Source organism: Aethalodelphis obliquidens, unplaced genomic scaffold (assembly GCF_003676395.1).
Source record: "Aethalodelphis obliquidens isolate GAN/ISIS:26980383/991018 unplaced genomic scaffold, ASM367639v1 scaffold42, whole genome shotgun sequence".
NCBI lineage: Eukaryota > Metazoa > Chordata > Mammalia > Artiodactyla > Delphinidae > Aethalodelphis > Aethalodelphis obliquidens.
Window position 1 is genome coordinate 14171706 of NW_020837986.1, and position 13594 is coordinate 14185299.

At 50.3% G+C, this 13594-nt stretch overlaps 1 protein-coding gene across 1 annotated transcript; it reads right to left on the bottom strand.

Annotated features, from left to right (window-relative positions):
* Positions 1-2555: 2555 nt before the first annotated feature.
* SRXN1 (sulfiredoxin 1) lies at positions 2556-9533 on the bottom strand. The gene is made up of 2 exons (XM_027078667.1): positions 9147-9533; positions 2556-4885 (listed from the first exon to the last, which is right to left on the bottom strand). Exons 1-2 carry the CDS (start codon positions 9354-9356, stop codon positions 4682-4684), a joined length of 414 nt encoding a protein of 137 aa, XP_026934468.1. The 5' UTR covers positions 9357-9533; the 3' UTR covers positions 2556-4681.
* Positions 9534-13594: the final 4061 nt, after the last annotated feature.

The following is a 13594-nucleotide window of genomic DNA, read 5'->3' on the forward strand; positions in this document are numbered from 1 at the left end:
ATCCGGACCAAGGCAGTCAAGGCCTCTCCCTGGTTCCCAGCTTTGACCCTGGATGCCAGACTTGGCCTACCTTTTGCCAGGGCTGACAGGTGGAGCCGCCCAGACCTAGCCCAGGGAGCCTCTGGAGCTCATCCTTGGGGGCCCCCTGGTCGAGGGTGGAGTAGGGCTGCACGCCCCTACCCTCTCCAAGACAGGTGTTTTTTCTGACTGGAGACAGATCAGGGTCTGACCACTTTACCCTCATAAAACTAGCTCCCATTTATTAATTCATTCACACCCCCATCTGCGTGTGCCTCAGCATTCCTGTCCACACAATGAGACAATTAGGATTCTAACCATTTGATACAGGGCCCCCTGGGGGATGAGGCCATCTAATCCCCAGAAATTGCCCGAAAGATTTGTGTGTGTGTGTCTTTCTGGAGAAAGGGCTCACGGATTTCTTTCAGATTCTCAACTGTGTTCATGACCCAGAACAGGTTAAGAAGCACCGGCTGGAGCGCAGGGACGGAAAGCTGCCCCCCAAACTCTGGGAAAGGCACTTGGAACGGCCAATCTGGAGAGCGATTTGCCAGCACCTATGCACCGGCTAGGCGGTCCCACCCCTACGTACACAGTTGAGTGAGCACAGAGTTGATGGCAGAAAGTGTTCACAGCAGCAAATAACAGTAACCCCCAAATGGCCATTAACAGGAGAATGACTAATACATGGTTATATACAGACCCTGGCATGCCATGCAGCAATTCAAAGAACGAGCTAGACCTATGTGGAATTTATTCATTTAACATAGTTGTTGAATAACTGCTATGTGTCAGGTGGTTCTTGGCACTGGGCCTACTGTCATAAGACAGATCAGGTCCTGCCTCAAGAACTTACGTTCTAGTGGACGAGAGAGTCATAAACAGAAACAGAAGATAATTGCAGGGAGTGAGATAAATGCCATGAAAAAAATAAAACAGTGCAGTGATAAAATGATGGGGGAGGGGGCTGTTTTAGACAGTGTGGTCAGGAAGGCCCCTCTGAGGAAGCGACCAGAATGAGGGATACTCTGGGAGAAGAGCAAAGGCACTAATGGGGTGGATGGCTAAGTTGCATCACCAGGGAAGAAATGTGATCTGCAAAAGAAAGTAAAAAAAGAAAACATTCCTTACTTATACACACACACACACAACTACTAAGTTAGAAAAAGGTCTGGAAGGGTATACGCCAAATTCATGAACATAATTGCCAGGAGTAGGGAGGCACTAGGACACGTGGTGGGCTTCTGCTTGCTTCTCGTATCTTAGTTTGTTAGTATTTAATTATTTAGCATTTTGCTATCTTAACGTTTAAAAGGTGAATATATGCACATATAACTTGTGAAAATGAAACATTAAAAAAGTCTACCATGGTGAAAGGGTTGGTCCCAGGGCAGTAAGGGAAATAAGGGGTCCCTACACACTGCCTTTCACTGGACGCAAGTTCCCCGGGGCAGTAGTTTGTTTGGGGAGGGGACACACTTTTGGATCAGGGGGACCCCAGAAGAGGCATGTAGCTCAGCCTGGAGGATCTGGAAGCTTCTTGGAGGAGGTGCCACCTTTGCTGAGCTTGAGACAATTTGACACAGCACACCCAGTGTAGAGACCCTAGTCTCCTAAGACAGGCCTGGAGAGGTCATGATGTGTACAAGGCCACAGAGCAAGATTGGACAGGTAAGTAAACCTGAAACTCCAAACTCCCAGCCAGGTCTCCTTCTCCTACCTGAACCCCTGGCTTCTCTGGGCCGCTGATGGGCATCCCTCACAGCCAGACACCTTCCATCCATCCCCTTCCCACAGCAGTTGCTCAGCGGGCTGGAGGCCCAGCCTAGCTCGGGCAGGCCAGAAAGCAGCACCACCTGCTGGCCTAAGTGGGAAATGCAGCTCTCAGCCTCCACGGAGAGCAACCAGCAGGTTTCACCCTTCAAAACCCAGCTCCTCTTCCTTAAGAACGACAACCCCTCCAGCTCCAAGTGTGTTGTGCAGCCTCCTCCCAGTGCCTAGCGCTGCCTCCTTGGGCCTTATCTGTATGAAGGGAAAGTCCTTTCAAGAAGGGGTAACCACTGTGCTACTCTACCTCAGTGGGTGCAGGTGTCTTACATGAAACAGTGGCACCTCATGACAGCGGCTTACAAAGCATGCCCTCAGCTTCCTCACCCTCACTACAAACCTCAGGGGTAAAGTCCATTAGACAGCTTGGAAAAAGCACCAGGGAAGGGCCTGTCCAATTTCATATGGAATTGGTGCACAAGCTGGTTCCAGAACGTGGATCTCCTGGGACCCAGCTCTTTCTTCTCCATTGGAGGTGAAGGGGGCTGTCACCGTATTTGAAAATAATTGATGCCATCTAGATCAGTGGTTCTCACTTTGTGGTCCCTGAACAGCAGCATCAGCACCACCTGGGAATTTGGCAGGAAAGCAACTTCAGTTCTGAAACTTCTGAATCAGCAACTCTGGGGGTATGGTCCAGCCACCTGTGCTTAGCAAACCCGTTTGAGAACCTGAACCATTGGTCTAAAGCAATTATGCCTCCCTTTTTATTAAATAAACTTTTATTTGGGAATGATTTTCAATTCACAGAAAAGTTGCAAATATAGTACAGATAGTTCCCATACACTCTGCACCCAGCCTACCCCAATGTCAACATTCGTAAAATTATCTAAAATCCAGACCTCATTCAGATTTCCAGTTTTTCCATTAAGGTCCTCTTGTTGTTTTTTCAAGATCCAATCCAGGATATCACACTGCATTTCTGACTACATACCTTTTAAATTCCATTGGTCATCTCAGTCATCTTTCCCTGGGACAGAGAATGGGTGGGAAAGCTGTTGTCTTTGTTACTGAGCAGGAGAAACTGAAGCTTGAAAACAGCAAGTGACCTAGTTCCCTTAGCGGGGCAGTGAGAGCAAGGCCCGCCTCACTCTGCACCCTTCCTCTATCTCTTCCCTTCCCCCCAGGACTCTGGATTTCAGAAGTCCCTTTGGAACGTCCCACCTGGCCTACGCATTCCCCCTAACCCACCAGTACAGATGATGAGAGATGCCCCTCCTAGAGTGGGCCCAGCCCTGGGAGAGACCACCCACTGCCCCATCACTTCCTTCCCTCTGCAGGGCCAGGACAGTGTCTAGTGTCTTAGTGACCTCAGCCTGGACAGAGCAAGGATCTGTACAAGAGAGAAAGGAACAGTGAGAAAGAAACACTGTTATTTGCTTATCCAAAGTCATCTGTGATAGGTGGAGAAAAATGCCACGAATCCTTTGTAGTTTCTCCCAGAGGTGTAGTCTGTTTCCCCAGCCCTTGAATCTAAGCCAAACTTTTGATTTGCTCTGACCAGAAGGACTTAGCAGAAGTGACGTTGTACCAATTCTGACCTAAAACTCAAAAAAGCCTTGGAGCTTCTCCTTTCTCTCCCCCTTCCTCTTACCCTCCCTCCACACACACACACACCTCCCTCCCTCTCCCTCTCTCTTTGAGCCCTGATGATATCATGAAAATAAGCCTGAACTAACCTGCTGGAGAGGACACATGGAGGAGAACCAAGTCACCCAGCCAATAGCCTACCTACTGCCAGACAAGTGAGTCAGGCTCTCCGAGACCATCCAGCCCCATCTGGGGTGACAGCTGATTGCATACAACCCCATGAGTGACCCCAAGCAAGATCAGCAGAACTGCCCAGAAGAGCCCAGCCCAAATTGCCAACCCAAAGAATTTTAGGCAAATAAACAACTTGTTTTTAGCTGCCAAGTTCTGGAACGGTTTGTTGCACAGCAACGGCTAACTGATACACAATTCCTCACTTCTCTCTTGCTAATGGGATTCCAATATTATTTAGGAGGCAGGTGTGCCAGTTCTAGGAGATGGGATATGATTGATTTACTAAACTGTGACAGCTGTGTTCCTGCCGTCTTAGCTTTCTTTGCAGCTAGGGGTGGCAACTGTACCTGGTTTGGGCCAAGGAGACCTAAGTAGAAATACACAGGGGAAGAGAGCAGGAAACAGGCCTCTGAAAAAGGCCTGACTTTATGATAGAAGTTGACAGGTCCAGCTGGCTGGGCCCTTCTTCCTCCCCAACTCTGTTCTTCCTTGAACACAGTCATGATTGCTGGAGGTACAGCAGCCATCCTGTGACCATGAAGTGACGTGCAATGTGGGAAAAGCCAAAAGGATCACAGAGACGTGTGCCATAACTTTGCTGAGTTGTTAAACCAATACCATTAGCCAACTGTCTCCAGAATTCACGCTATGTGGAAAAACAAACTTCTCTGTGTTTAAGCCACTGGAACCTAGGCTTTCCTTTACTTGCAGATGAATGTATTCACATGATATGATATATAGAGACAGAAATGCAAAAGGATCCTTGTCCTTGGGAATCTGGAGCCAGCAGCATGTGGCTCTCCAAACCCATCTCCTTTCTCATTTCACCCTCTTAATAATCCCTCAAGAGCAAACACACGACCCATTTTCCCCGAGGTGGGAAGTGGGGCTCCCACACTGTTCAGTCATGAGTCCAAGGTCTTGCAGCTAAGAAAGAGGGTGCTTCGAGTTAGACCTGCCCCCCAGGCACAAAGAGAATGCACCCCTGCTACACCTTCGCATGGTTCAGCCCACTGGAGGCCAGGTGTGTCTTCTGGGCTCGTGGCAGCGGTGGTAGGTGCCAAGGAGGCTGTTACTGCAAGTCCGGCGTGGAAGCACCCAGGTACACCCTCAGGTCCGAGAGGGTGGACTGGACAAGCTTGGCAGGGATGGTCTCTCGCTGCAGCTGCTGGTAGGCTGCATAGCGGTGGCAGCCCCCAAAGGAGTAGAAGTAGTCACCACCCTGAGCCCCTTTGATCCAGAGGACGTCGATGGGGGGCACGCTGTCTGGATCCTCCTGGAGAGAAGAGGGTGCAAGGTGAATGAGTGTGGCACAGTGCTGGACAGTTTGCAAAGCAGACTTTATTAACCTGGGCTGAGGTCCTCCAGGTGCTCACGCTGGCTTGTGAGAGGCAACTGTTACACAGAGGCAACTGTGAGTTGGTTGACAAAACCTTGGTACCATGAAAATCAGCCACAGTGAGAGTATTTACACCAGGGAAGTGGGCAGATGCTACAAATCAGGGCTCCCCCACCCAGGTTGTTAACCATTCATCAGACCACATGTATATTATCTGTCACTGTTCTAGACTCTGGGAATAAGGTACAGACACAGCCCCTGCCTTCACGGGACTTTGGTCTAGTGGGGCTGATGGAATGGAGAAGTGAATGTTGGAGTGATAAATGCTATGAAGACAATAACGCAGGTTGACATGACAGGGATGGGGGTCCACAAGGCCTCTCAGAGTTGACAGTGGAGCAGAGACCTGAACACAGAGAAGTCCCCTGGGGAAGACAGAGAGGTGGAGTCATTGAAAGAAAGAGCCTGACTGCCAGGTTCAAATCTCAGGTCTGCCACTTAATTGCTCTGTGACCTTTGGCAATTCATATTTGTGCCTCAGTTGCCCGACCCATCAAATGGGGATGAAGATGACACACCCGCCTCATAGAACTGTTGGGTTTAGTGAGTTAATAGACATAAACTGCTTCAAACAACACCTGGCACATGGAATGTGCTCAATAACACACACTGTGTATGAGCCGTGGGAAGGGCATTCCAGGCAGAGCGAACAGCAAATGCAAAAGGTCTGAGGCCAGAACAGGCTCACTGTATTGCAGGCAATGGCGAGGAGGCCAGTGTGATCAGAGTGGACTCGGGGGATTGAGAAGTAGAAGAGGTCAGAAGGGTAGCAGGGGGTAGGCCCTGGCGCGTTTTATTTATCTTATTTTTTTCTTCTAGTTTTATTGAGATATAATGGACACACAGCACTGGATAAGCTTCAGGTGCACAGCATGATGATTTGACTTAGAAACATCATCAAGTGATGACTACAGTAAGTTTAGTGAACACCCGGCATCTCATATAGATACAAAATTAAAGAAATGGAAAAAAAATGTTTTCCTTGTGATGCAAACGCTTAGAATTTTACTCTCAACAACTTTCATATATAATGTACAGGAGTGTTCATTATGTTTATCATGTTGTACATTACATCCCTAATGCTTATTTATCTTATAACAGAAGTTAGTACCTTTTTTTTTTTTTTTTTTGGCCGTACGCGGGCCTCTCACTGTCGTGGCCTCTCCCGTTGTGGAGCACAGGCTCCGGATGCGCAGGCTCAGCGGCCATGGCTCACGGGCCCAGCCGTTCCGCGGCATGTGGGATCTTCCCGGACCGGGACACGAACCCGTGTCCCCTGCATCAGCAGGCGGACTCTCAACCACTGCGCCACCAGGGAAGCCCAGAAGTTAGTACCTTTTGACCACCTTCATACACTTCTCCCTCTCCTTACCCCCCTCCCCCCCCAGTCAATCACAAAGCTGGTCTCTTTTCCTAAGAGTTTGTTTGTTTATTTGTTTTTGAAATATAATTGACCTACAATACTATGTTAGTTCCTGGTACACAGTGACTGGATATTTCTATACATTTCAAAACGATCACCATGATTAAGTCTAGTTAATCCTCTGTCACTACACAAAGACACTACATAGTTATTGACTATATTCCCCACACTGTACATTTCATACCCATGACTCATTTACTTTATAACTGAAAGTTTATACCTCTTAGGCCCTGGAGTGTTTTAAACAGGGGAGGGTGACATGATCTGAAGAACATTCTAGAAAGTTGTCCTGGGAAAGCAGGCTTGGTGAAGTGGACAAAGGCAAAAGCAGGGAAGACAGAGGCGAGGCCTCAGCAGGTATTCACCAGAAGTGGCTGTCCTGGGTGAAGGCATGGAGGGGTCAGGGAGAGGTAGCCAGGTTTGGGACATGTTTAGGGGGAAGATCCCGGGGGAGGGGTGAACGCGAGGAGAAGAGAAGGAGGAGAATATGAGTTGACTTCCTGTTACGGGCCTGAGCATCTAGATGGAGAATGGGGAGTCCTCTATATAGGGCAAGGCTGGGGCAGGGAGGGATGGGGTAGGGGGAGACCGGATTAAGTGTGAGCTGCTAGAAGACCTCCCACCACGGGCTCTCGGGTGGTCTCTTATTAGGCTGCTTCGATGGATTCATTATTCCATTTATCCTAGAAATGATTTTCAAGCAGTAAGACCCAGCAATTGTAAGCTGGGGCTCTTGAACCAGGCACACCTGAATTTGAATCTCAGCTCCTACCCAGAGCGGTGGGGCGGGGGGTGGGGGGAGCGTGGGCAGGGGTGGTAAGCAAGCACCCTCGACACTGGGCATTGTTCCTCATCTGCAAGATGGGAACAGACACCCTACAGGCTGCTAATGAAGTCAGGGAGCTGATGCAAGTGAGGCACGAAGCACAGCTTGCCTGGCAGTGGAGCAGCAAAGAGAGGCAGCTGTGCCAGGCAGGCCTTGTGCTGGGCACCAGGGGTGTGACGATGGGTGGGCAGAATAACGGCCCCCAAAGATGTCCATGTCCTAACCCCTGGAGCCTGTGAATATGTTACTCACGTGGCATAGGAACTTTGCAGATGGAATTAAGTTAAGGATCTTGAGATGAGGAGATTATCCTGGGTTATCCAGACAGGCCAAATGCAATCACCAGAGACCTTAAAGGTGGAAGAGAGAGGAACAAGAGGAGGTCTGATGTTGCTGGCTTTGAAGACGGAGGAGAGAGGTCATGAGCTGAAAATGTGGGCGGCCTCTAGAAGCTGGGAAAGACAAGGAAATGGATTCTCCCCTAGAGCCTCCGGAAAAGAATGCAGCCCCACTGATACCTTGATTTGAGCCTAGCGAGACCCATTTTGGTTCTGAACTATAGAACTATAAAATAATAAAATCTGTCTTTGTTTTAAGCCACTACGTTTCTGGTGTTTGTTACAGTAGCCATTGAAAACTAATACAAAGCATATCGTTCTGGCTTGGAAGACTGAGGTGTCTGAGGCCATTACAAGCCAGTAGTATCAGAGGTATGCTGGTGGGCATGCAGGTGGCTGGGGGCCCACAGGAAGCTCCTAACCCAGCAGGGGCCGTCAGGGAAGACACTGACACTGACAGGAAGAGCAAGAAGGAGTTAGAAACAGTAAAGAGATGAACGAGTTTTACTGGCAGGGGAAAAGCTTGTGCAAAGGCCCAGGAGTGGGAGAGTGCATCCCTGGCCAGATCCATCACAGACAGCCAGGCACCGTGCTAGTGTTATGGAAACAGTCAAGACAGGACAAAATCCCTGCTCCTGTGGAGTTTGCATGAGACGGGGAGGAGAGACAGTAAAACACAAACAAATGTAGAATATAACTCAGGTGGACATAAGTGCTTCAAGGAGAAATACCTCAGGTTAGGGGGAGAGCTATAGAGGCCTGGGCTGACGGGAGGTGGGCACCTGACCCAAACGAGGGAGCAAGCCCTGTGGCTACCTGGGAAGCAGTTCCAGGCAGTGGGAACAACAGTGTGAACTTTAGGACTGAAAGACAATCGGGCTAGCAGTAGAGGTGTTTGGTAGGTCACACATGGCCACCTTCCAAGGGTCTGGGGGAGGGGGACAAGATGCCATGCAGGCCTAACCTGACACACATGTCCCCTCCTTCCCCCAAATTTTCTGCCAGCATCACCCCAGCCTTCTTGAGCACCCTCTCTGTGATGCAGCTGACTCCGTCCTCCCCAGTTCCAGTTCAAACAAGGCCCTCCCAGCAGCCAGGACACCCCCAATCCCACTGCCACTGCCTGAAGTGACCACATAGGTTATCTCAGGATAAGGTGGTGGCCATGCATCTGGGCACGGGGGACAGGCTGTGCCACTTTCTAAAGTGCCTGACCTTGGACAAGGTGCTTGAATCCTCTGTGTCTCATTTCCTCGTCTGTAAGAGGAACAGTAGTCGTATCTACCTCATAGGGTTGGCATGAAAAAGCTCAGGTACTTAAAACAGCTCCTGGCCACTTCAGGTACTATATAGGAATCAGGATCGTTATTTTAATCATCTCCAATCTCCCTGCTCAATGACTAAATAGAGGCCCAGAGAGGCCCAGCCACTTGCTCAAGGTCACACAGCAAATGTCGTGCTCCGGCTGAGACTGAACCAGTCCCGTCTCGCGTCCAGCGCGACCTCCCTCCTTCGAAGCCCTCCCAGCGGCCGGCTTCCCCGGGGCCTCACCCGAATCGTGTCCACAAGGCTCTGCACCTTGGCTGGGTCCAGCACAGAAGGCAGCGGCCGGATGAGCACGCTGAGAGGCACGTTGTGCACCGCGGTGATACAGCCCGAGTGGATGCTGCCGCCCTGCGCGCCGCCGCTCTGCCCAGCTCCCTCGGGCGCCCTTCGGCCAGCTCCGGCTCTGCCCAGGGCTCCTCCCGCGCGGAGACCCATCACGCAGCCGCCGCCGCCTGCGCGGTCTCGGGACGCGCCGCCTACTCTCAGGTCTTTAACCCCGGCCGGGCCGTACCATTCCGCGCGGGCGGCGGGGGGCGCAGCCGCACAGCGCCTCTCTCCCCTGGCCCCACAGTGGTCTGGCCCACCCCTGAGCGCCCCTGCGGGACCTTCGCTCGGCTCTCCCGGCGTTGCGGGACGCGTGCGGACCTCTGGCTCTCCGCTGGGGGGCGCCTCGCCGCCTCCCCTTTGCCGCGCGGCGTCCCGGGAGTGGAAGCGCCGGGGGAGGCTGACTCAGGGTGAGTCTGCAGGTCGTGGGGCGGGAGGGGCGCGGGTGGCGCACAGTTCGGGGTTAACTCAGGGTCACGGGTGGCGGGGGCGGGGGCGGGGACACGGGTTGGAGGGGGCTGGACCTGCCCAGCGAGGGTGAGTCGGCAAAACCTGGCTCTTGGCTGCCCAGCCTTTGGATCCCTAGCGGTAATAGTCGTGGAGGTGGTGATAATACCAATGACATTCGAAATACTACGAATCTGCTGAATCTGGTGCTGTGTCAGGCACTGTTCTAAACACTTTGCATGTACATTAACTTATTTAAACCTCAAAACAACCCTACAGGCTAGGTATGATTATTATTCCCATTTTACAGATGAGGAAACTGAGGCACAGCGAGGTTTTTAAGTGATTTACCCAAGGTCATGGAGCTAGTAAGTGGCTGAACCAGGGTTCAAATCCAGGCAGTGAGGCTCCAGAGTGCTCTCTCTACCCACGGCTGGTTGCCTCGGTTCAGCAAAAGTAACTGTAACAAGGAGCCTTTGGAATCATGTTGACAGTGTGTGGGCACTGCCCTGGAGTTCCACAATAATAGTCTCGTTGTATCCTCACAGCGCCACTAGGAAGTAGGTGTGATTGTTGAAGCACTTGTCCAAGATAGGGCCGCTGAAAATGAAAGTCAGATTATCTGAGCTCAGAGTCCCAGGCCACTAAACACCTGCTTACGGATGAGGACATCAAAGCTGCAAGGGGTGGTGGTGATGACTTAGGTCCAAACATGCTGATTGCCATCCCCACTCTTCTGTTTAAAACTCTCCATCCCCTTGAGCCCAGGTTCAGCACCCAGTGTCCTCTGGAGCCAGAGGAAGGTAGGCTCCTGGTTTAAATCTCAGGTGTTTATCAGCATCTATGGCAACATTACGGCTTTGGCACAGATTGACCTGGGTTCAGATCCCATCTGGCCACTCACTAGCTGTGTGGTCTCAGGCAAGTTCCTCAACCTCTCTGAGCATCAGCCTTCTGTAAAATGGTTGTGAAGAGATTGTGAGGACACTCAGAGATAATGGCTGATAGAGGGCAGGGTTGGGGGTAAATCAGTGCTTACATAGTGGTAATCAAGGAAGGTGACTGGGGTACTTTCCTGGCCTTCCAGTGGTTAAGACTCTGCGGTTCCAATGCAAGGGGCGTGGGTTCGATCCCTGGTCAGGGAACTAAGATCCTACATGCTGCGCTGTGAGGCCAAAAAAAAAAAAAAGTAAGGTGACTGGTTTCATTACAGACACCCAGAGTGCTGAAGAAGAGGCCGTGTTGACAGAGAGCACCAGGAAAGGTTCCCTGGAGGGGTGGTATTCACATTGGAAAATGGCTTGGTCCTGGAGAGTGAGAGGGAAGAAGCAGGTGATGGTTTAGGGTATAGGATCTGGAGTCACTTGAATGGCATGGATTTAAATCCTGGCTGCATCACCAACTAGCTGTGTGACGTGTGTGTGTGTGTGTGTGTGTGTGTGTGTGTGTGTGTGTGTGTGTGGTGGGGTACTCAATTTCTTTGTGCCTCGGTTTCTTCTCTCAATTGCCAGGGAGAGTAAATGAGAATAACACATAAAGCGTTTAGAAAGGTACCAGGCATATAAAACGTGCTGAATAAAAGGTAGATAGGAGGGATATTCCAGCTAAACAGCTTGAGCAAAAGCGGGGAGGTGGCACAGCCCCAGACCTGGCTGAAGACAGGCAAGTCTGGTTTGGTGGTTCTTCTCACCCTGGTTGTCACATGCATGGGGAATGCATACTCGCCTTCTCAGCTGGAGAAAAACCAGAGAAGTTATCCCTGGGCGCGGGCTGGGTGGCTGTTGCACTGGTCAGTTGCGGACACTTTCTGAAGCCTCTGCAAAATGGGGTAAAGTTGTTGAGTGTGATTTGGGAAGAAGCACATAATAAGTGCTCTGTGAATTGTGCAATACCCCATTTTGCTGTTGAAGATCATTCATGTTGGGTTTTTAACCTCTTGCAAACCTTGGAATGCTGAGGCCATTATGAATTTGACTTGAACCTTTCTCTTTCTGCAGTTCCACAATATAACCCCTCTGAGCACCTAAACCATACTTTGTTTCAGGATGTAGAGCTAACACCCACACCTCAGTCCCAGAATTGTTGAGAATTAGAGAATTTCATCAAAAGGGAAATTGTCCCTCTTAGAACCACTTCCTAATTTCAGAAAGTAAGAAGAGGCAGGGGGAACAGCTTCTAGGATGGAAAAATGGAGATCTGTCCTGAATCTCTCATCAAGGTATGCCCAGTGAGACCCCCACTCCTGGCAACAAATTCTGTATATTGAGAGACCTATGATTCAACTCAAAATGGCTTAAGCATTAAGAAGACTTGTATTTTCACATAATTAAGATGTCTGGAGGTAGACATATCCACGATTGGTGAAGAGGTAGTTGAACAATGTCAGGTTCTTTCCAGCTTTTTGTACCATCATCCTCCATATTCTGGTTTTTATCCTCAGCCTTGCCTCTCGTGGTCCCAAGATGGTAGCTGTAGCTCCAAGCGTCACATACAACAGCTTTCAAAGGTGGAAGTTAGGACATCGACATCCCTTTGTGCCTCTTTTTAAGAGTGAAGAAAGCTTTAGTAACCGTCCCCTACCTCCCCACCCCCCTGCCCAGGAGCCTTTTCCTCATGTCTCATTGGCAAGATTATATCACATTTCCATGCCTAAACCAATCCCTGGCAAGGGGAGTGGAATTACCCTGATTGGCTTAGCTTAACTGGCATCCACCTCTGTGCTCAAGAGGGTTTACCCTCCCCTGAAGTTCATGGCCTCTGATCCCTGAACAGAACTGGCAAGGCCTGGTGCTACAACCTAGTTTTCCTGTATGGTTCTTGGGCAGACCCCGTGGAGGGGGAGAATTGAGGGGAAAGCAGACCTGCCCAGTCAGCGGTTCTATTATATCGCCCCTTTTGTCCCTAAACCAATGAGATGGAGATTTAAGCCTCGTGTTGGGATTAAGATGAGGTACCTTCCACTGAGGCTAATGTAAGCCTGGGACTGGAAGCTGGAGAAATCCTGGGATCTACACAATATCCTTTTGTTTTAGTTTGAATTCTCCTAAAAGTAGGCCCTGAGACTAGGACTTGTGTGCAGGTAGTTATATTTGGGAGCTGCTCTAGTTATTATCACTGTAACATAAACTGATCCAAAATGTAGTGACATAAAACAGCCATTTTATTATCCTCACAGATTCTGTGGGTCAGTTATTCAGACAGGGCACAGTGGGGACTGGTTGTCTCTTCTCTGAAACGTCTGGGCCATCAGCTGGGAGGTGACTCAGTAGCTGGGGGTGACTTGATGGCTGGGGCTGGAATCATCTGGAGGTGACTCCGCTTACACATGCATTGGACCATCCTGCCTATCAGCCAGAACACCTTCATGGGGCCTCTCCATGTGCCCTGGGCTTGCTCATAGCATGGCAGCTGGCTTCCAAGAATGAGTGTCACAAGAGAACCTGGCAGAAGCTTCATGGCCTTTTCCAGTCTAGTCTTGGAAGTCATATTGGCATCATTTCTGTGGCATTCTGTTTGTGGGAGCTGTCACAACACCACCACTCCCCGCCACCAGGCTCAAGGGAAGGTACAGAGATTCCATCTCTTGATGGGAGGAGTAGCACGGTTCTAAAAGAGCTTGTTTCCACAAGGGAGATATTGTTGTGACCACCTTTGGAAGACAGTCTGCTGTAGGAAGTGATCCCAGGAAGGACTGGGGAAGGGAGAAATGCCAATACAGGGGATTCTGATGAGCAGGTTAACATGGTGGTTAAGTGGGGCTTACTCTTGCTGGAGACTCTGAGAGGAAGCATCATGCATCAGAATCATCCCTCTGACCGACAGGGGGGCTTATCCACTGACTCCTGTCCCTCACTGGTTGAGGGTGGCCTCAGGATGTTAAGCCTTTGCCATTTATGGGCTGC

Excerpts from the sequence above, each read along its gene's own strand:
- SRXN1 (XM_027078667.1), bottom strand. The coding sequence starts at position 9,356 with ATGGGTCTCCGCGCGGGAGGAGCCCTGGGCAGAGCCGGAGCTGGCCGA. Across the intron at positions 4,886-9,146 it reads GCCTTGTGGACACGATTCGG|GAGGATCCAGACAGCGTGCC; the intron begins GTGAGGCCCCGG and ends TCTTCTCTCCAG.